Genomic DNA, 23,568 nt, shown 5'->3' on the forward strand with positions numbered 1-23,568 from the left:
TTCGCTGCTGCGTTCTCTCTCAGCTGTTTGTGTATTAAGTTTGTGTGAGAGCTGAGTGCGCGGGCCAGGCTGAGCCTGCGTGCTGATTGGCTGGCGCCGCTGAGCCATGTACGAGAGGGGAGGGGGAGCGGGAGAGTGCTGCCGTGAGCCTGCTGACTGACACTGACTGAAAGCATGTGAGCAACATGCGTTAATGCGCGATAAAATAAATATCGCCGTTAATAGTCTAATGAATTAACGCGAAATTAACGCGTTAACTTGCCCAGCCCTAATATATATATATATATATATATATATATATCGCTAAAATAACATTGTAAATTAAGTCAAATAGGTACTGATTTATATTGTATAGTTGTAGAGTAGTAAATAGTTTTAAATTAATATGCCAATATTATTTAGAGCAACTTTCTTAATCTGCATGAGTGAGTAAACACAATTACAACATTCAATCCTAAGCCTATAATTAACACACTGAAGTAATCTACTGGCATATAATTGTTAGTCAATACACTAAAAAGTTGTGTTAAAAAAAACTGTTTCAGTAGAACATCTATTTCTGTCTAAATAGTTTTATGGAACCTACATTTTTGTAAAAGCTACTCCACAAAAAATAAATGAGTATCCTTACCACTGTCAAGTTACAAAAACATAGTATTTTTTAGATAGACATGCATTTCTAAAAACCAGAGTGCCTGTCCGGTTAAACGAGGAGCTTAATAAGACATTTTTATGACATTTCAGGCTTCAGTGTGAAATTCACTTGACAGGTGAGTGGGAAAACATCCACGCACACTTTTAAAATAGCACAAGTGACTCATTGGCTATGGCTAGTTTAACATCCTCACCTCAATAGGCTACTCAAACTGTGCAAATAATCTACCAATTGATTCTTACATCCTTGCCTGACAAATGAAAAATCAAGGCTGCGACGCAAACTCATGAGCAGACGTCTACCAATCAGTGAAGCATACACACACACACACACACACACACACACACACACACACACACACACACACACACACACACACACACACACACACACACACACACACACACACCACCAACAGAGACGAGCATAAACTTTGACTAATTAAGAACATTGATCACATTGTAAAACACATCTGTCTGCACACCCTTCTCAGCAAAGGCAGAGACAGATTACACTAACAGGATTAAGGACAAAGACTAAAGGGAGTGAAAAGATCTCGGAAACATGGACAACGGAAAGAAATGTTGGATAATGAAAATAGAAAAGTCAGTATGGACCAAGATAATCTATAAAACATTAGGTAGAAACTACTCCACTAGCTAGTTCTGCTATAGCCTGAATGGGGGAAAAAAATAAATAAATATAAATATAAATAAAAATAAATAAATAAAAATAAATAAATAAATAAATAAATTATATATATATATATATATATATATATATATATATATATATATATATATATATATATATATATATATATATAAGAATATATCTCTGAAATTTGATCATTATCAAATATCTCAAACTATACAGTACTGTCACAGTTTTACAGCTGACTTAAACACCTTGTTATACATATAGGTGTGTTTACAGTCATTTTTAACAGAAATTGTATTGTAACAAGTATTGACTCAATAAACACGTGCCTTTCTCAGAAAGGATGCCTTTCATGCTTTAAACCTGACTAGCAGTGGTACGTCACACACTGATTGATGCGGTTTACGTAATAGCTACTGATAAAGGGCAACAATCCTGAGGGTGGAGATAAGTAAAGAAAAATCTATTGCTACAACACGGAGCACAGCATTTTCACCTTTCTGTGAGACAGAGAGCCAGGAGGTTTCATTACACAGGGCAGCTGATAAAACCTCTGAGCTCAAGTGCTATCAAATGCGACAAATCTCTCAGAAAAGCATTCCTGTGTCATGGTTGCACCATGTTAGAAGAAATTCCTGCATTTTGAATAGAAAGCTTACGTACACAGGTCTATGTAAACTAATTTAGTATCGTACATTTTAATCTAGTCATCTTTCATAAACAGTAAGGCGACAGCGTAAACATTATGACTTTCTGAAGTGCTCAATCTCACTGTAGTAGACTAAATCAAAGTTCAGCTTTCTGATAATCAAACAGCAAATTTTTACATGTTTGAGCTATCAGTTTAAACACCTACAAAGCTGGAGGCTGTCACCACAGATAAATCACAGTCAGTGCACATGCTCCAGCTAGCTTGATGCAGGTTATGTGTGATCCAAGCTATGTCTGTATAGCCAGATATTTAAAGAATTTTTTTTCCCCCATTGTGGCTCAATCTTTGTTTTATAAATCATGAAACAGTGGAATCTGTGGTGTGTGGTTTAGACCCTAAAGGTTTTATTCTCCTCACTGAAGTTCAACTAATCGTTTTTTCTTTGCCTCATGCTGATTATTGGATATAAAGCCAGACGATGACCAACATTCCAGGACGATTATGTAATTCCTCTTCCACATTTGTCATTTACTGTAAACGTAAGTCTTGTAAGTTTTTCCATTTTCCTTAGGTATGAAGATCTGTGCCCGTATTTACAGATTCTCAGAGTCTCTCAGAGATCTCCGATCTAAGTATAGAAATTCTTACTGAGGAGTTTTAGCTTCAGAGTGAACAAGAAAGCTGCTGAGTAAGGAGATGACAGAGATTTTTGTCTAAGGTGTGGTTGACCCCATTGCTAGGTGTGACACTGTCTTCAAAGAGCTGTGATTGGTACAAGAAAAAAAGAAACACAAATGCGCTTCTAATGATCAAAGGAGAGAAGTTAACCAATTAGACTGGATTAAAAAAAATTGTCACACAGCATCAAAATGTTTGAACACACCTCATTTACACCCTCATCATTATTTTGATTTATATTTGTTGTTAGTTTTACTCTGCAGTCATTTTACCATTTTATCTATTTGATATTAATGTGCACTCAACTGTCAGCAGGGAGTGTGAGGCTGTTTCCTTGATGGTGCGCGCTAATTGGAGAATATGAATCGAGTATTAAGATAAACAGTTTTCTGATCTGACAGTGTTTGAGAAAAGAAACCAAGCTGACCGTCCGTGAGCATGTCCTTTGGTACCGGCTCTTGACATTCACACGGCCTCATCAGTGCACAACAGATCATATTATACCCCCAAAAACCACATAAAAACGGAATTTGAATGTTTCACCGATGAGACTAAGAAACGCTTGAGTTGTCCTTTCCAGTCCTGTTTTCCTAGCCTCGTAAGACCATCCTGATCTCGCGAGCTTTCAAGGTTTCACTCGCAGATCAGTCTGGCTACTCTCCGTTAAAGAAAATTTGGAGCCGTTCACCAAACGAACGTCCAATCAGCGTTGGCTTTGAGGCGAGTTGAGGTGTGACGCAACGAGATGCGCGACAGTTCAGGCTAAAGAACATGGCGGCTTCAGCCGATGAAACTAGCGTTAGCGTGGCTATCGAGCAAGTTTTATCGGCATTACAGAGTATTTCTTTGCTGAGCTAACGAGCCTTTACCTGCAGCAGCAAGAGTAGCTTGGCTTGTGGTTGTGTTTTCAGAGCGACGACGAAGCATGTTGACGAGTACGTCATATGCTTCGTTGATCTGATTGGTTTATTTGGCTTGTCTATCACCAACATAGGCCAATCAGCTAACCAGTATTTTCGCCCCTACCCAAAATTACTTCAACGGAAGGTTTCCAGATGGATATGCGAAGCAAATCTATCTGGCGGCGTCAGGTTACTGTTTTCCAGCATTGTGGGAACATTCGAAAAAGTCAACAACCCATCAAGCAAGAGTAAATACTTTTTTTTGTTAAATTTAGTAAATTAATTCAAATTTTGCTGTTTCAATTAACTTTTTCAAATGTGATACTTGAAAATGTGCATAAAAACTACTGTTACTGATGTAACTCAAAAGCAAAACTGTGGATCAAAACACAGAAATATAATCAAATCCTTTGATCTCAGGCAAAAACGATTGTAATTCTGGCCTCGCTGGACGTTTAGCACATTCTGGCTGATGGGTAAAAAGTATTTCAATTAAGGAAAAACCTTGCAGTTTTAGGCTGTTAATTCATTATCCCATATCAAAACCCAGTAACACCGTAGAGAGACAAGAAAAATACACTACATACAATAGATTAAACATTCACGTATGCACAACAGCACATTGAAATGTATTGTTGTAAAAATATGAAAACATCGCTAGCATGTTTAAAGTAATACTACAAAAAGATCAGCATCAAGTCTTTCTGGCAGATGCTAACGTCTTATGTAAAAACCCATTTATTGTTTGTACCCACAAACTTGGCCGATAAACCCAGCCCTGAAAGTATGCAAATTATATATGTTTTCCGTTTTTAGTCAGAATAAGCAGTAACAACATAGCATTCAACAAAGTTGTGTCGCTTGAAACTTCTGTGCCATTCAACGCCAGTGCAGGCGAACTTGCTCAGCACCTTTGAATTCTCCCACTTTGAATGAAACTTGCACACTGGGTCCGCGGCAAGTTACAAAAGCTCGGAGGTGGACAACCTCGATCCGCGACCACGTCTGGGGCACGGGGGGAGGAGATTGCACGATTGCATCACTTTAGGCGCGCGCACCTTGACGCCATGTTCAATGCGTCAAGTGTAAACCTAGCTTTAGGATTTCCCTTTGGTCTGTCAGGGCAGATCTCTCCTCTTTTGCTTTTTGCCTCCCTTTTTTTAGTTCCTGTCTCAGCTGCCTGATATTAACCTCTCATCGGTTTAGCTTAGCTAGGGTTCCAGCCTCCTGCTTGTCAATTACACCAAACCATTCTGCACCTATGCTGTTTCTGAAAATACAAATTCTCCTGAGATTCTGGCCAACATCGCCCTTTGCTGTTACCTCCAAGATCTTGTCTAAGTCTTCATCGAACTGTATCCACTCCTTTTTGGCAGCAGGCCACTTCACGGATGTTGTTGTTGCTTTTACCTCTCAGGGGAAACTTGTGTTTCTTGGAGTCTACGGCCACTGTGGGTTACCTTTGGGCCTGGCTCCTGCTCTACTGTACCAGTTTTAGTGATCAGCGCCTCAGTGCTTGGAGCCTTCGGTGCATTGATGCACAGAAACCATTACTTACCCTTTAAGCAGGCTAAGTAGTGGTTAAAGGTTTTGTTAATTGTAGATGTTTCTAATCATATTTTTATTTAGACAATTCAAAATGTGAATATAGATGCTGAAAAACACTGCAAAAATAACTAAATAAACAAAAACAACAAATGAATAGTGACCTTCAGGCAAACAAAAGGAAATCCATCTACATTTAACAGAAATCAGCCAAGTGCCAATGGCAACAATATATAAATATTATATATAAATAATATATAAAAATGAACTGTCAGCCTTTGACAACTTAAAATAATGCTTATTTTACAGCAGTACCATAGAATAGCGCTATTTTTACAGCTGCTGATTTAGCATGCAGGGGTTCTGTCAGTGAGGCTGTGAGGACACGCAGATCAAGTATGTGGAAGTTTATTGCTTGGGGCTCTTCCTGGCTCCCATACCTGTGTGCTCAACAACTCGGCTCTCTCCTCTTCTCCTCTCCCCATTAACCGGCTGAAAGATCAGTAATAAACACAGCCTGTCACCTTCAAGGCCTGCCTCTCATTTACTAGTGAACACATGAAACCCCAGTCTTACTCCCTCTCTCTAGCTTTTCCCTTCATCCACTGGGCTCACTGGAGCTGAAACCCGATTTTTTGGCCTCTGCCGCCTCTGAGGCAGCAAACCCTCAGCTACACCCAGATAGTCCTGCAAAAGGCATGAATATTAAATGGAAGATCCATGAATAAATAAGCAAAAAAGGACTTCCGTCTTTCTAACCTATTTCTATCTCCGAGCAGCGGATGACAGAAGAGCACAGGGGAGACAGAGAGAGAGAGAGAAAAAAAACATGACCAGCACAAGAAAAAGAAAAAAAAAAAAAGGTGAACATTTGTTAGGTAATTTGGCTTTCTTTATTTGCAATCCCATGGTGCTTTAATTTCACACATAAAACAAAGGTTGTATTCACAAGATAACAGTGCAGATTCGAGCAGCAATATTTTCATGGGGAGTATATTGAGCTATTTCCATATGTTGTGCAACCTGAGGGATAAAAGCCATACATATTGCAACAGCTCAATAATGTATGCATGGAAAATGTAAATTAGATTTCAAAGAGAGCTGGGAGTGGTATGTGTACTCGGAATGTAATACTGAATACATAGCAAACAAAGTGACTTGTCTAATTGTGACATACAGTCACTGGTCCCTGGGCATGTGGCTGTAACCACGAAACAGGTAAATATAGACCGTTAATCAATTCCCTAATTAAGGTGGATGTGTTTTGCAATGAATTTCATTCGTCTGCATGTTTAATGCAGCCCACTGAGGGAGAATCAGGAAAATAAATAAGCGGCTATAAAAGTTGATATGAATAAATGCTGTACCTCGCTTTTTTGCTTTTGGCACGTAGTGAAATGCTTTCCTGGTGTTAATCACTGACCAATAAAAAGCAGGGCAATAAAGCAATTTAAATTAATATGAGCATATTAACAATTAAACTATTGTTTAAGATTTCAGGAGATCAGATTCCATATCTGGGTTTGTAAGGAAATTTTAAAGAAGTTTCAAAATATACAAAACATTATAAAAATGTAAAGAAAAAATGTTTTTTTACTATTTATGTAGATGTGCTAGTTGTTGTTACATGTTACTTTAATGGGGACATTTCTCAAATGACGTCACATGCATGGACTGATCGGACATGAAGACGTTTCACTGTTGGTTTATATAAATTGGATTCATGTTTAGATCATCTGAAAGGCCACAGTGGATAAATTTCCCTGAATAAAATAGCTTTTATTCAGGCTGAAATCTAGGTCTCCATAAAACTAATCCCATATCACATGACTCAGACCATAAAAAGTTGAAATGGTCTCAAAAAGTGGTAACAATACTAGTAGAAGTGGTAATAAATATGTATTTTTTTCAATTCGGATGGGGTTGTAAATAGTGACTTTTGCTTTAAGTTGTTGTTTAAAAAAACCCTATAGAAACTACAATGTCAACGATTTTAATATGTAAAAAAAAACATAAAAGCATAAAAAATTCAAAAGCATACAACTGAATAGGGGGACTGTGCAAATTTTTTTTAAGTATATTTATGCAAATTTTTAAAAAATAAATATATAAAAAACACCAACAGACTATTTACTTGAATGGAAAAAATAGAAGTGATGAGCGAAGATGGGATCTTGCATCATGGAAGTTACCAGAGAAAAGCCTAGTTTATGCTTGATGCATCCGTGAGGTCCACACGGCCACATTATGTAATTTTGGCTCCTGTGCACTCTCTGCGTGGCTAAAAGTTTCTGGTCCGCGAACCTGGAGAAGTGCTGTCAGTCCCATGCAGTGAAACATGGCGGACGAGCAAGCACTCCTTATTGCTGAGATTCATAAATATAGACATCTTAATGATTCGTCCCAAAAAACATCAACGTCATCAACAGATGTTAACAATTCCTGGACAGAAATCGCAGTCACTCTTGGAAGAAAGTAAGAGGATTAAATGTTGGCAACATTTAATGTAGGTGTATTACACTGGGTGTAGTACGCACAGGGTGTAGTATGGGGGGTTTAGTACGCTGCCTTTCAGAGTGTAGGAGAAAATAGTTACTTCAGAGGAAGAGCCACACGGAGCATAAATGCTGCAGATGTTATGTCTGCACGTCTCATTCCGTGCGAAACGTACGTGCGTCAAGCATAAAGCAACCTTAACAGTAAAAGCAGGACCAGGCAGCAGTGTTTGGGCCAATGGTTGCAGCTTGCAATTTGTGAATATGCAGTATAATTTGACCTTCCTTCAAACAAGAGTTACTCTTAGCAACAGCACACGTACACAAGACCGCATTTGATTTCCCCACTAAATGCAATTACTATTAAATTAAAAAACATTTTTCTGGGATTTTTCTTGTTTACAACAAAAAATATAAGTATAGTATTTGTTTCCATACCTCTAAAAACTGGGTAGTGTTTTAATCTTGTTAACTTGTTTATACCTCTGTGAGTTTCCAACGAGAAGGAGAAACCATTGCAAAATGAAAAGAATGAGCTATTTTCTCAGGTCTTGGATTCCGACAAGAAAACACAGCATCTTGCTTTGACTTTGCAAGACCTTGAAGTCCTTAAATAAGTGCACAAGGCTCCTAAATCCCTTCAGGAATTTACTGATGCCCTTTCAGGGGAGTGGACTATGCCACAGTGTCCTACGTCAAACCTGCGCTACATCTCTTCCTTACCAGCCAGCATCTTGGCAGTTCATAAAGATGACATACCACCTACCCAGTCCATCAAAGTCTCCCTCCTGGATTACTTTCTGAACAAATTTGCTGACTCTTCCACTGACACCCTGCTAGACATGACAGTGAAAGTGTTTCCCAGATTCAAAACAGTATACATTACTACAGAGAAGCTGGAGGAAATCAAGTAAAGAACCATAATGGAGAAGGAGTCTGATGTGATGCTGTGTGATCAGGGTGCGTCAGGGTCATCTGGTTCACAGCCTAATAAAACACCTCCAGTATCAGAGCCAGATGCACCAAAAAGAAAACACTTGGAAGTTTCTTTAAAAAAGGTACAAAACATCCTCTTTCAAAGCCACATCATCACTCAGACAGTTGAACTGTCTACTACTTTACTAACCCAGTGTTTTACTAGTCCAGTGTGTAGCTCTGTCTATATATTTTTGCCAAGGTCATTTCCCCATTATAGGACAATTAAGGTATGTCTTAGCCTAGCTTGTTCTGTGAGTACTAACAGTGGATCTGATCACCTGCAGTGGTGGAAAGTGCCATGAAGCAATATTCCCAAAGGTGACAAATTTGCTAAAAATCTGTTTCTGTGTGTGCCTGCTAGTAGTTCTCCATCCAAAAGGGTATTCAGTATCGAAAATGTGATCACATGCCACCGGGCTTCACTTAAGCCTGAAGCCGTTGACAAACCGGTGTTTTTGCCACAGAATTTAAGGAACCTTATGCGCCCTTTACATTCATGAAAGTCACTATCTGGACTTTGGCTTCTGTGTTAACAACTTTCCTATTTCACCACTTAGCATGGTGTGTGTTGTAGTTTAAAATCTAGCACATAAACACCAATTGAATTATTGAAATGGTTTTGCGATGCTCTAATACAGAGGTCTGCGACCTTTAGTGTCCAAAGAGCCATGTCTGGCCAGATGTGGCTAATGAAAACTAATTTAGTGCCACACATTTTACCTGCCCTTTTGAAAACTGCTAAATATTTCTAAGATTAAATTATTTTACATTTTTAAAAGAACTGTCATTTTGTTTCTACTGTTAGGCTTTTGCTATAGATGCCGATATTTAAAATAAGAAGACAGCTTCCAACACAATTAAAAATAAACAACTAAAAATAGATCTAAAACATATTATTGGCACTTTGTGTGATCTGTTGTGGACATTCATTGCAATAGGTTAATTAAAAACATGAAAAACAGTTAAAACCTGCATTTGTGTTTGATTTGTATATCTATATATATTTCCATCCTCCATAACTACAAAGTGTGAAGGTCTTTCCGCCTGCCTTTGAATATCTTTCTGGTATCACCAATCTACTCAACACAAGGTGACAGTACTTAATTTGATGGCTGCTCTATGTTTATTTTAATAGGTAAGCTCAACTGCTGGAAAATCTTAATAGTAATTATTTGATCATAGAATATTTTGTCATAACAAGGCATGTTTCAGTGTGTTACCAGCTAACATCTATCACAGCTTTCCTATTTTGCAGAATTTGCTTAATCGAACAGTCTTAGCAGTTACAAGATGTACTTTTATTTGCAAAACACAATATCACCACCTGGACGTATGACACGCAAACAGAAAACGACAATAGGTCTTTCTATGTTAGAGGAGTAATAACTGCTTGAAGAAATGGAAACATTTCTGTTCCAGCTTACTGTGGTAAAGATGGTTGGCATTGCTCGAAGCTAGAAGATCATTTTCATGCAAGCAGCTCAAGAGGGTGGAAACTTAAACCTTGTGCTAAGCACTCATGAGTAAAATGAGTGGCAATGCCTTGACCCCCAAGATGCTGTGAGAATGGAGTGGAAGAGAGGGTGAGAGTTCAGAAAGCTGAGATAGTGGTAAGCCAGCTTTATAGTGTGAGAATACTAAGTATGCAAACATACACACAGGCACAGGTTTTAGATATGCAGTGGTGTTCAACTATTGATCCAACTTTGGTACAGTTAAAAAACATTTGTGAGGATGAAAATGTCTGTACTGCACGGGGTTCTTAAAAATAACAAATATATAATGCCATGAAGCTAAGATCAACAGTTTTGCTAAAGTAATTCTGTTTTGTATGGCAGATTTTCACAACTTTTAGATTTTCAACAATCATTATTCCGCCGTCATACTGCCATGCACGCCAATGGTGTGTGAAGATATGGTGCTTCAAGCAAACGACACTCCAGCATTCCCATTCCACATATCTGATTCTTTAGCTTACTGAATTTGCACTGCAGCTCAGCCCGGCTGCTACAGATGTTGTGGACTTGTTGAAAATGTTTTTGACATGAGCGTCATGATCCAGAGATGCTGCAGACACCACATACATGAGATACAGCTATAGATTTCAAATAGGTTCTGGGCAAATTTCATAGTAATAACTCAGTGATGATGTACTGCGTCCTCCTGCGCTGCCATGTTTATGTTGGTTCGGCTGTGGCTTTCATCACACCAATATGTCCCGCCTTAAACCACAATACTGCAACCTGATTGGCCAGAACCGTTTTTGGTTCGGACACAGACTTTTACAAGATACAAGATGAATTCTTGTGTGCTTGTGAACGCACAAATGTTGTGAGTCTAAATTACATTTCACTGAAAGATCTTTAAAAAAAAAAAAGAAGTATAATCATTGTGCTTTTTACCTGTGATGGAATCTCAAAAGGGAAAAACTGGAAGAGACCTAGGTTGCAGCTGCAGAGAAAATACATTTCTAATATATAAGGGGAGCACAGTTTACAGCAGAGTAATGTCCACTCATGTAGCAGCAACAAAGGAAGCAGAGACAGGTTACAGTCAGTTTAAATAATGTAAATATGCAGGTAGAGATTTCCCCACTGTGATCTGACCCTGCAGCAGGGAGTCTGTGGTAGAGCGAGAACCTTTTATTCTTTGAGAGTGAAAACTAAATAAATGTTTAGACATGAACAGTTTGACATTTTTCTGCTCAATCCCATCTGAAGGGAAATATTTCCACACTGAACACAAAGCAAACCAGAGATCTGACTTCAACGGTATTTTCAGACAAGACGTCTAACAACTTTCATATCGGTGATCTTTTTTTCCACTGCCTGCCAGCAAAACATTTAACTACAACTTTGAGCTTTCAGTTTGTGTTAATGGTAAAACTCCAAATCATTTTTTAATTGTACATAATTCACGAGAAAGCAGACCAGAGCGCCGTGTGTACTTTAGTCCAGTGCCTGCTACATATTCTCCATCGATCTGAAAACATCTGAATGAGGCCCAGCTGCATAAACAATCCTCTCAAGTCTTTAGAGGGTTGTGAAATATTAACAAAAGAGCTTGCAGGTACATCATATTGCAGAGCCAGCTATGGCAGCAGAGGGAAAATGTGTTACAGTCCTATTATAAATCAACCACTTCCAGCAACAGCAATGCACACCGAGGCCTGGCTTGTCCCCCAGGCAACCTGACAGCAAAATCCTGCCTTTGCATTCTGCGCCCAGAGAGAATCTATACAGGAGTGTGTGTGTGTGTGGATTTGTGTAGACTTTTGTTTTATTATTGAAAACACGGTAATCAGGAACGGCACTTTGCAGCACTGTAGCATTTCAACATTTATATGCCTGTGAGCGTAGAAATGAAGAAGGCGAATGCAGATGAACAGAAACGGGGAATCTCTTTAGCCGGCTCAGGCTAACGCCAGCCGCTTCCATTTGCACGGACATGAAAGGAGGAGACAACTTACAGATCTTGTGCTTCCCTTTCATGGGGAATTTCACGAGCAGCTCCTGGGGGTTTGTGCAGATGAAGACGAATGGCGAAGCAGACTCCTCACAGGTACCAGGGTACTGCAGAAGTGATGGGAGAGAGGGAGGATAAAAAAAGGACAGTTTAGCCCCATTTTACAAAGTAGTATCATGTCCAGAAACGCACACGCTCCACAGAAAAACCTGTTGATTACCAACAGTTCTAAATTATTCAGTGATGGCTGTTTATACGCTTATATTATGCTAAATGTCCTCCATGCCTGATGTAATGCTTCATGCCTGAAAGCATATGATAGTTATGAGTCTCCCTGGGTCTTAGGCTCTGTAATTGCACAACTAATGATGCCGTTGCTGAAGGTAGCAGCTGTGGCCCTGGTGAGCTATAAAGATGACACAAAATATATAACAAGCAGCATCAGAATCTGAGACAACCAAAGACTTTTTCCGATGCGGTCTTGTGTGAACTGCACTGTCAAACAGATTGCAGGCAGCCGATTCAAATGAATAAAGCTGCTTGGTCTCTACCAGCAATGTTTAAGTGTTAATCTGTAGCTGAGCTGAGAAGCTATTCACTTCAAAAGATATCCGAACGTAATAAAATCCTCGTCTACACAAAGACACGTCTCACTCACAACAATCTAACATATTTCTGCACGCCGTATAGGATGCCATAACACATTTCTGTGAATAAGAAGGTGTTTTACAGCTCATAATTGACACCAGCCCACAGCATACAGAGAGCAAGAGGCAAGAGAAAACCTCTCTATCCTCCTGTTATTGATTGATCTCTCAGGTGAGAGTGGGGAATTGACTGACACAGTGACAAAGGAGTCATCTTTTCCATCACTGGCAGCCAACGGCTCTCAGCTCATCCAATTTCCGCCAGCACTATCAGATAGTGCCCATGATTGCATCTAGATAGCCAGGAAGCAGCTCCTTTCGTGACAGCAAGCTTTTTCCTCCCCCAACCTCTTACTCTCTCAGCCGCTATATCTCCCACACAAAAAAAACAGCATTGAAGGGCTGTGACAAATCTGCAGCTTTTACAAGAAATCAACAGAGTCTGCGGCACATTTGTAGGCTCTCTGATGAACTGGGGAGTGATGACAGCGACGCTTATTTCTTACTAAAGCCCGTGTCAACTTGAGTCTAATATGGTGGTGAGTGATAAAATATGTAAAAACCCAAAGTGTCATTAAACACAGTTCAGGATCCGAGAGGAGGCTCTTGACTACATCCTTCAACGCCGGCAAATGACACTGAGATTTAAATTAAATTGGGGCTTATGGATAGAAGATTTATCTGATCATTAGTGGAGAATATTTTATGTGATTTAAAAACACTACAGAATGTGAAGGCTTTAAAGTGTCTTTTTATGAGATGAGATTGATATTATTTTTTCGAAAAAAAATTAAGCTTTAACAGATACAGGCAATGAAAAAAAAGTACACTCTACATCCATGCTAAGGTTTTAACCCATAAATAATCTATCTTAAATTAAATAAAAATCAATTGCAAAGACGAAGCCATGAGCCATGGTGAAGGTTAGAAACCCATGATATGCATATTTAAAATACTTAGTTCTAATTAAAGGTAGTTTCATGTTACCAAGACTGTATTAAAAATCCAAGAAAGAGAGTGCATCCCAAAATTCAAAGAGCATATAGAACCTGATCTAGGACATTGTCCTTTTGTATGACCCAAAATAAGTTAGGTTCCATCCAATAGGCCATATGTGTATTACTGGAATGCCAAAATTGCATGAATGGCTCTTTGAATATAATAAATATAACTAGGGCTGCATAATATATCACAATTTAACAGTATCGCAATTTTAATATTGCAAAGAACTCCCTGGAATGCAACAAATATCTAATTATACAAATATAACCCATTTAGGCTCTCTTCTGAATGCTGTTTGTGTTGAAATAATACTCTGCTTTTATTCAGTAGGTGGATAAACTAAAATCTAAGACCTGTGTTTGCAAAAGGAGATTATAAGTATTTAGTTAAGTATTTTTTAAAGTCTTTGTCAAAGAAAAAACATCATCATACAAACATTTACCAATAGTACTGCATATGACGTGTATTTTCTTTCTAATTTCGTGCAGACCTAGTAATTAGCTAACATTTTTGTGGGATAGGTCTATTATGTACGCTCGTGAGTTATTTGGTTAAATGTTATTGGGGCTGCTGGATCGGATCAGGTCCAAAGCTTTTGACTCGTGTGCTTGTGATCTAGAGTTAATTTGTGTGCAGACTCTGAATTTGGAGCCACATTGCACCAACTTCAGATGAGCTCATCTGCAATCCTCAAGATTTCAATCATTTAAATGAACTAATGCTGTTGTTTGAGCTGCAGATGCTATTTCTCGCACAACTCTGCTGGTCAAATCCTGCTCTAGCTTAAGCCACCATCACACTTAGACAAGGATGAATGCATACAAGCCACATGGACTATACATTTATGTTATTGTTTTTAAAATGGGTCCAATCACTCACCGAAGGTGTGGTTATGTATAACATGGTTGGGATACGGATGTTTATTGTCTACTTCCTGTTTTGTTCTCTAAACTTAAGTTAGCAAGTTCTATTTCTTCTTGTAGCAGCGCTACTAAGATCCTCAGTCTTCTCCTGATGGGAAAATGTCAATCTATCTTTATTTCATTAAGAGTACCCTAAAATATATTCTGATGTATCATATTTGAGTTCCTTACCTTATGCACATTACAGATTTTGGACTTTTTATATGGCAGAACCTTCTCCAGGAGAGATGTTATACATTCTTTCTGTTCTTACACAAAATGTCTGACAATAAATGTTTGTGTCCCCCCCCCCACCTTTTTCAATTTCCAGCTTAATGACTGTAAAGTCACTTCAGGTTTCCCATCAATCGTTCATTTGACCATAAAATGCTTCTAATAATCTGCTACAAAAATCTGATTTAGATCGTTTCTTTATGTCAAGCAAGGTGCCCACTCACACCTGGCGTAACACTAGAAAACACTTGAAACTAATTTCACAATCAAATGAACCGCTGCTCCCAGACGTACTTGGGGATAATGCACATGCAAAGTTGTCTGATTTTCCTAAACAAAAAAATACTAGAAGGAAAATCTTTTAGTAGGTTTCAATATATAAATATATGTGTAAAAGCATCTATTTCCCACAGTCATTTTTTTACTTAATTACAAGCATTTAATCGAGCTGGGACTACCTTTGCAGCTACATAGCTTAACTTCAAATATTGGTTGACAAAAGGGAAACCTGCTCTCAGCCGGAAACAACCTTTAAATCGGTCTCTACCGAACAAAACCTCTATAAACTGTTGTTTTTACTACGCATCGTACCACTGGGGCTCCCACCTTGAACAATTTTGTTTTAGGCTGGAACAATTTTTTTTTTGGTATCTTAGACAACTGAGTTTTGGATAAAATACAATTAAAGGAAAAAAAACTGGATATAATTAAATTACCACAGAAAAACAGAGAGCCACTTTTTAGTTTCTAATATAACAACTTAATTCTTCATTAAAATCTCTAAATCTAAAACATACTTTAATGTAAAAAACATACAATTTTAAGGTTTAAGTGTAACAAAAAAGCAGTCATCTTGTAAACTGAACCCTAAACATATTTCTTTCATGTTGTACATTAAAAAATGAAGCAAACAATATGAAGCACATAAAGAATTAAACATGAGTCTAAATTTCATGTCCTGTTATTCAGTTTATGCATTTCAGCCTAACAGACGTGGCAAGCTTACTGTGTACCCAAATTAAGTTTTAAAATCCATCTATTCCTCCGGGAACACAAGAAACAAGTCCACTTCCCTGTTATCATAACATTTTAACACAGCACTCAGTCTGTCGTTCTCTCTCTCACAAACCAGATGAGAAATATCACGCAAGCATGCTGCTCTTTCTGCAAATGTGCTGCCATGTCTGAGTGAACCTTCAAAGAAGATTACCATAAAAGATACCAAACAGACGCTTGGCAATTTAACACGCTGTTAAACAATGTCACATGTTTCATGTCTTAAAAAGGGCTTATATTTATGGTTGCACAACACCAAAAACACATTATTGGAGCCCCTAAGAAGGATTTAGGTTAAAATAGGTTTTCTTTTTAATCCAAAACAAAAATACACCCTTGAGTATATTTATTCAGTGTGAAAAACATCCCACAGTAGGAAGTCATTATTTCCTAAAACCACCAGAACCACACATTCTAGCACCTGTAACAACAAAGTATGTGAAATTTCTAGTTTTCTAAAGCAGTCAGAATGTATCTAGAGATTTGTATGTATTAATCTATGACTTCCCGTTTCCCTGAGCAATAAATATTACAAGGCACAGAGGCCCACTTTAAAATGGGAATGACAAAAAGACATGCCATTCAAGTAAGGGAGATTAAAAAAAAACTAGACCTGTGAGTGTGACAAAAACTAGACCCACGTTTATCTTGCCAGGAACCCCAGTGAGGTAGATGACAGAGGAGGAAAAATAATGCCCCAAGTTCACTATTGGAGAACTGCAGCCAATAGGCCCCATTCCCACTGCAGGCAAATGTGGCCCTAAATTAGGTTTTCTTTGGGGTCAAATGAGCAGGTCAGGCTTTTAAGAACAAGTGTGACACTCAGATCTGACCCATATCTGACCCATATGTGATTTTTTTCAAGTCAGATTTGAGGCACTTCAATACGTTGTCCTGAATCCAACTCATATCTGATCTTTTTGAATGTAACTCTAGCGAGAAAAATCATGGCGGATTTGATGCGACTTTGATGTTATTTTCGATCGACATTTGACACAATTTGTGCTATAGGTGGCTGAAGTAAAAGCAGTTAGCATTAGCAAGTGAGAAGACAACTGCCACTGTACTACTCTGTGAGGAGATGACAAGATGTTAGAGATCATTAATGTCGCTTTTATTTCTCACAAGAACTGGCCACACTGGCTGCCCATACTCGCACCACTTTTTCTGAAATACAGCTGCCTGGGCACAGAGGGATAGAATATTCTTCTCAAAAGCCTCCACTGCTGTGTCAAAGTAAAAATTTAGAGTTAATTTATCCTGAAATAAAACAGACACCCTTAAAACATGCAGTGTGTTTGTTTAGCGCCATGTATGCGTGCTGCATCTTTTGTCTGAAGACTTGTGACAGACTGACAGCCGCTGGTTATGGGATAGCGGCTAGCGTTACCTTCCTCAAAGTTCCTTATTTATTATTAGTTTAATGGTAGTGAGGCTAATATTTTTGTTTGCGGAAAGAGTTTGTGAAGATACCTTTTTGCTTAGCTGTGCCCACAACTTGCACTTGACATACTTAATTAAAAGTTCAACATCCAAAAGATTTGAATGAATTTGGTCTCTGTGAAGTTGTTGACATCCTTTTCCCACCATTCCTAGCTGCATCCCCGCATCCAAACATGCCTCTGTGCTAAAGTGTCAGCCAGAGCTCCATAAAATGCCAGAGTAAAGAGTATCACTCTCTTTTCATTTCTGCGTTTCCCCCTAAACCCACGCTGACACACTAAAATGACTTCATTTGGACACTTTATACCATTAAACCAATTTTTTTTTGGACCAAAGCGTCCTGGGCTTGATGTTGTTAATGTTGTTATTTTGCACATGTGTGTCAGTTTGGAGCCACCAGGTTAACATTGGAGTGAGATATAGGCAACAATTTAAAAGCAATATAGACGACCTCGCAAAAAGAAATAAAAATAAAAAAATCAGATTTCCTAAAAAGATTGGATTTGATCATTAAGACCTGCAGGTGTGATTGGAGCCATAATTTATGTTAAGGCTATTTTTTACTCCTCTTTAACAGGGGTGCCAATCATTGTGGCTAAATGTAAAATTTACCAAATACAAATAAGACCACTTATATGGTCTAATAGAGATGTATCATACACCACAAGGAATTCTATAGTTAGGATAGATGAGACATTTCATTCATAATTGGATTTTCCAACAGTCTCATTTAAGTTCATTACAAACAAACCACTTTTACACAAGATGGCAGGGCTGTTAGTGGTACTCAAGGAAACAAAATGGTGGTAGCCCTGTACAGTTTGCATGGAACAAGTATAGCTACATCCAGAGCTGAAGTGTGCTCATGTGAGACCCTGCCAGTTGCCTGCTCTTTCATCCTCCATTAGCTAATTAGCATTTAAAGCTGTTGAATGTGTTGCCTTGCCTCGCTGCCTCCACCACCTAATTGTTTCCATTCCCCGTTAATCAAAAGGGCACAAAATATTGTGGTTGTGTGACAAGGAGGTTTTCTGAAGCCCTCCATATTCATCTTGAAGGATCTAATATAGTAGGAGTGGACCTGTTTACACATTCCATTTAATTTGGCCTTGTTGTGAAACACAAAATGAAATTGTTCATCTTAATTCATATTAAAACACAACAGGGTAGCAAAACATTGACGTGTCTGCTTGTTACTGTGTTAGGCCAGGCACACAGCTTTGGGGCATTCTGTGTAAAGGGACAAATGTGCTCAGCGATTTAAGTCAGCTGCATTAAAATGCCTCAGTGTGAACGCTGTTTTACAAGCTAAATGCTTCCAATTTACTTTCCTTTTGAAGCCAGACAACTGCGAAACAAAAAGGTTCTGCTTGCTCATAAACTCCCCTGACATTTGGCTAATGTTCAACATAGCAATGCATGTCTGCTGCATGGCTGCAGTCCAAACTGCTTTCAGAAAGTAGATACAAGCACATTTTAACCTTGCCAGTGTGCCAACAGATGATAAATGCAGCCATCAGTCTTGCATTCAAACAGGAGTGCTGCTTCCACATTTGCTTTACTCTTGACATAGTGGGAAATGGGCTCGGTTGATTTCATGCCAATGGTAAAAAGAGCAAGAATGTTAAAACTACAACACCTCCAGTTGTCAGATATAATAGTCAAAAATCAAAGAAATAAACACTGGAAATATATCAATGAGTGTGTAATGAATAAATATAATATACAAGTTTCACTTTTTGAATGGCATTACTGCAAAAACAAACAAAAAAAAATATCTACTTTTTCATGATGTTCTAATTATATGACCAGCACCTATATACATACATGTACAGAGTTGATATGCAAATAAAGACCAGTGCAGAGTCATTTAAGACAAAAATAAACAGCTCTAACAGATTGACAAAGCAGACCTATAAGTAACATTTTTATGGTGGCTTCAATTTCCGGTTGAAAAGTGCACAGCAGTTCCCCTGTGCAAATGCAAAATTCATTAACTGGCTAGACTTCCCAGAGCAGTATTCAGCTTTTAGCTAAAATAAAAATGAGAAAAGTGACCAAAATGAAAACTAATATCTTAAAATACTGTTGTATCTTGAACTGCAGTTATGTGACTTTTCAAATAGATCATCTGAATATTAGGATTTCTTTTTAATTGTCCTGTCAAACAATGGTAGTTCTTGTTGACTACAGGCTAAACATACTACAAATATCATTTATTATCCCACAGAGAGGATATTCAATTGTACCAGGTACGAAATAAAGGGAAAATGGAGGCCTGCGGAGACATCCAAATGCAAAATATTAAAAAACAAAAACCAAGAGTAAGAAAATGCATGGTAAGGGGAACTTTACACTATTAGAAACATAATACTGTACAGTTATAAAAAAATAGCATATTCAAATCAAAAGAAATGTGAAATTGGGTGGTGTGATTTAAAAAAATGTTCAAAACATGCATGCAACTTTGTACATAAAAACAACAACAAAGCGTCTTGCAAAAGTATTCATCCCTCATTGGCACTTTCATGTTTTATCGCCTCACAACCTGGAATTAAAATGGCTTGAGAGTTTGCACCATTTTTTTCAGTTCCAGAACACCCCTACACATTTGAATATGCATTTCCCATCGAAAGCAAACATATAGGAAAGAATTTGAGCGGCACGCTTAACTGTTAAGATACAAGGTTAAAGTCCCTTGACATTAGCAAAAGGAATCTGGGGTGCTTGTTTGCAGTTTGCTCATGACGTAGTGGATGACGTCATAAGGCTGCCTCCTCATTTACAGACGGGGGAGACGTCCGCTGTTGTAGTGATTACTTGTGAAAACTCCCTAGGGAGCATGTACAGTCTCAATCCAACTACAAGCAGCTCTATATCCTTACTGCAAAGTGTCTCTTTAATTATAACATGACCAGCTCTGCACCATCTGTCATTTACAAACACAGCCACACCCCCATATCTGTTCTTACCGCTGTCCTTCGTTCGGTGGGCCCTGAGCAGATGGAAGCCATCCATGTTTACATTGGTATCCAGAATTTGCTCTTTTAGCCGAGTCTCTGTTAGCATGAACAAGCCAGCCTCTCTGTAAGCATGCTAATGCCTGGTTGGTGGTTAATGCCTCCACTTCGTGAGGGATCTTACACCACGATGATGGATAGAAAGGGAGGTCTGTACCCTCTCTTCCAGTTATGCTGGCTTCCCCCCGACTGTTTCACGCAACTACTCCTTATCTCGTGGGCACCATCTAGCCCTCGAGGACCACATTTGGTGCCTGAAAGGTATGTAGACAGGCCTGTGCAAATTCTCTGTTATACGGGTAATCGCAACACCTAACAGGCTTAAATCGGTCTGTAGAATTAAAAGAGAATAAAGTAATGAAATTACAAGAACAATAATAATAAAACAAATAATTTCCTGAGAACTATTGGAAAAGAAAATTGTATTTGAACGAAGATTAAAGAAAATTAATTGAGTAAATTTCCACTAAAAACTCAAAAATGTTAAGATTCATTTTACATATTTGCCCTTAAAGAGTTTCATGTTCACTGATGTTATTTTTCATGATTAAAAGTATCCATTTTAAAATAACTATATCTCTGACATTGTAAAGCCAGAAATTTGGACCATCATATGCATCATCTTGTGACTCCTCTGTGTGGTCCAGACCCCCACCTTGGGAACTGCTGGTGTGAAGAACAGACAAAATCACTTATCTGAACAACTTTAGTTTGTGGTTAAGAGATGGGATAGATTTTGGTCCAACATTTCAAAATACCCATAAACTCCAATGAAGGATAAATTTGATTTAAAACATCAAACTAAAGAGTAAAAAAAAAAAACATTAAATACTCATTAAAAAACCGATAAGGACTCTGATTAACTGACATGTCAAAACAAGTGGGTATTTTTGTAAATAAATCAAAAACATAGAGCCTAGAGCAAATAGCAAAACACTGAAATAGTGACTGTCAGTTGTTGAATTAAAGCTGTCAAAAATATCTATAAAGAGTCTAATTGTATTTCACAGAATAGTAACAACTGGAGTCCAGTGAGGTGAAACCAGCCTGCAAAATTTGTTATAGTAAAAATAGAAATTCTAACAATCTCTTCAAATAGTTCCAGTTTAATTAACTTCCAACTATTTCATTTGCTTTGATCAACCCTGAGGGGATTCAAAAATAACTAAAAGTAATATTATGGTCATGAAAAAAAAGTCAAACTGGTGGCAGGGCTGCTTGAAAGCCTCTGGGATATATCAGTGACTTTAAGGGCAGGAAAAAGGGGAAAAAAATAACTACTCTTTTTACAATAATGAAAAGGGCTGGGTTTGTCAGTTGTGCTTTCTTAAGACACTGTCGGTCTGTTTTATATATTGCACAATTCACTGTCATAGTACTTTATCACAACTGCTATGTACTGAGATCTAATAATAACAACATAGATCTTAATAAAATGAACTGAACCAGAGGAAAGATCTGACAGCAAGAGCACAAGGTTGTCAGCTAACAGCACAACAAACCAACACTGTTCCCTCTCCTCTCTCTCTCTGGCTCTTTTCTGCTACTGTCGGCAATTAAGGGCAGCAGAGACAAGTAATCTCCTTCTGGGCGACAGGGCCAAACCAGAACAGGCATGTGGAGTGGGCTGTGCAGCAAGGAGGGAGGGGGTTGGGGGGGGGGGGGGGGGGTTACTGTGAGACTGGCCCCAGCATCAGCACTATAGCCAGGCCCTGCTTGGCTGCACTCAATCTCAGCCCAATAAAAAGCCCTTCATTGGCAGGGAGCAACTGAGCCAGACGGGCTGGGAGCATGTGGCTTTTAAAAATGAGGAGGGTGGATAAGGGGGGAGGGAGGGAACGGGGAGAAAGGGAGCCAGAGATGGGAAGGCGACAGAGTAAAAATGAGGAATACGATTCAGCAAGAAAGGCAGTCTTATGCGAGTCTAAGGTGACGCAGAAACACCAAGACAGAGATTTTTGACAGATAGGGGACAACAGAAAACCAGCTATGTCTTCCCACATAAGACACTTTTGAAAAAGTGCCTAGGCAGCTCTGTCAAGGCTGGCTTCACCCTGGGAATGGAGAAACAGATGGTTTGTCTATGAGCTATGGGCTACATGTGGGAGGTGAAAGGGTGTTGTTGGGAAATGCATGCAACAGCATCATTCACCAATCAGCTCTTTAATTCATCACGTTCCCCCAAACAAAACAAAACCCTTCTTCTGGCATGCATTACCCACAACCAAACACCACTGCCCTCAGGAAATTTGAGCTGGGACTCAATAAGTAGAATTATTAGTTTTTCCATATCTGCACGACGCGTGAACAGCACATAGACGTGCAGTTACAGATGTGCTAAAACTCCACACATTTGACAGAGACTTAATAATGAACCACTTTAAATCGTTCTTTCCTTATAGTCTTTACCTCTGCTTTATACTGGAGTTGTTTTCACAATACACAATCTCCAGTTGCATTTAAATATATCCCCAGGGTTGGAACTTAAGAGTATTTTTGTAATCAAGCAATCAATTGAATAATTACCCAATTTTTTTGAACAATGAGAAAAATATGTGCTTCCTTTGATAGCCATCTTTTCCTAATCAGAACTGTGCCAGCTAACAGGCACATGCCTAACCTAGCTTTTAATTTACAGTCAGTTCAGTAAACTGGAACAATCCTTTGTGCCTTATTAGGCAGTGTAAATTGTTCTGATTATTTTGTGTATATATATATATATATATATATATATATATATATATATATATATATATATATATATATATATATATATATATATATAAACACGTTACTCTATAGGGCATAGTATATGAAGTAAAAATAGAACAAACAGTAAGTTTTAGCTATGTACAACAGGCAGATGAATAATAAAACATGTTTATATGTTCTCGATGGTGCAGATTTATCCATCTGCCTGTGGTGTCAGAGTAATTATGTCTGGGGTAAAGCTGACATGTTACATACGTTGCGCAAGAAGTTTTGTGCTAAGCTAAGCGTAAGTGGAGGAGCGAGCAGCAGAATTTCTTGAACATTAACCGCGGTGCACTGTGACGGAAACTCACAATAGAGGCGGGATATCCATCAAACTGCTCTAGATGGAGCTTTCTCCACAAGCTCCTTACTTCTCTCTAAATCATAGATTCTCATCCTAATTTTTTTCACTCAGTCTCACTATATCAGGTTTAGTTTTATTATTGGTTTTAGCATAAAAAAGCCTCCTTCGCGCTGTAC

The 23,568-nt window shown here is 38.4% G+C and overlaps 1 protein-coding gene across 1 annotated transcript in view; it reads right to left on the reverse strand.

Annotated features, from left to right (window-relative positions):
* Positions 1-23,568, reverse strand: part of trip4 (thyroid hormone receptor interactor 4) — a 119,180-nt gene that overhangs the window by 53,202 nt on the left and 42,410 nt on the right. Inside the window, exon 12 of the mRNA XM_012850857.3 lies at positions 12,035-12,137. Coding sequence (XP_012706311.2) covers positions 12,035-12,137 — 103 coding nt within the window. The remainder of the gene's footprint in view (positions 1-12,034; positions 12,138-23,568) is intronic.

The sequence above is a fragment of the Fundulus heteroclitus genome, chromosome 4 (genome assembly GCF_011125445.2).
Source record: "Fundulus heteroclitus isolate FHET01 chromosome 4, MU-UCD_Fhet_4.1, whole genome shotgun sequence".
Classification (NCBI taxonomy): Eukaryota; Metazoa; Chordata; class Actinopteri; order Cyprinodontiformes; family Fundulidae; genus Fundulus; species Fundulus heteroclitus.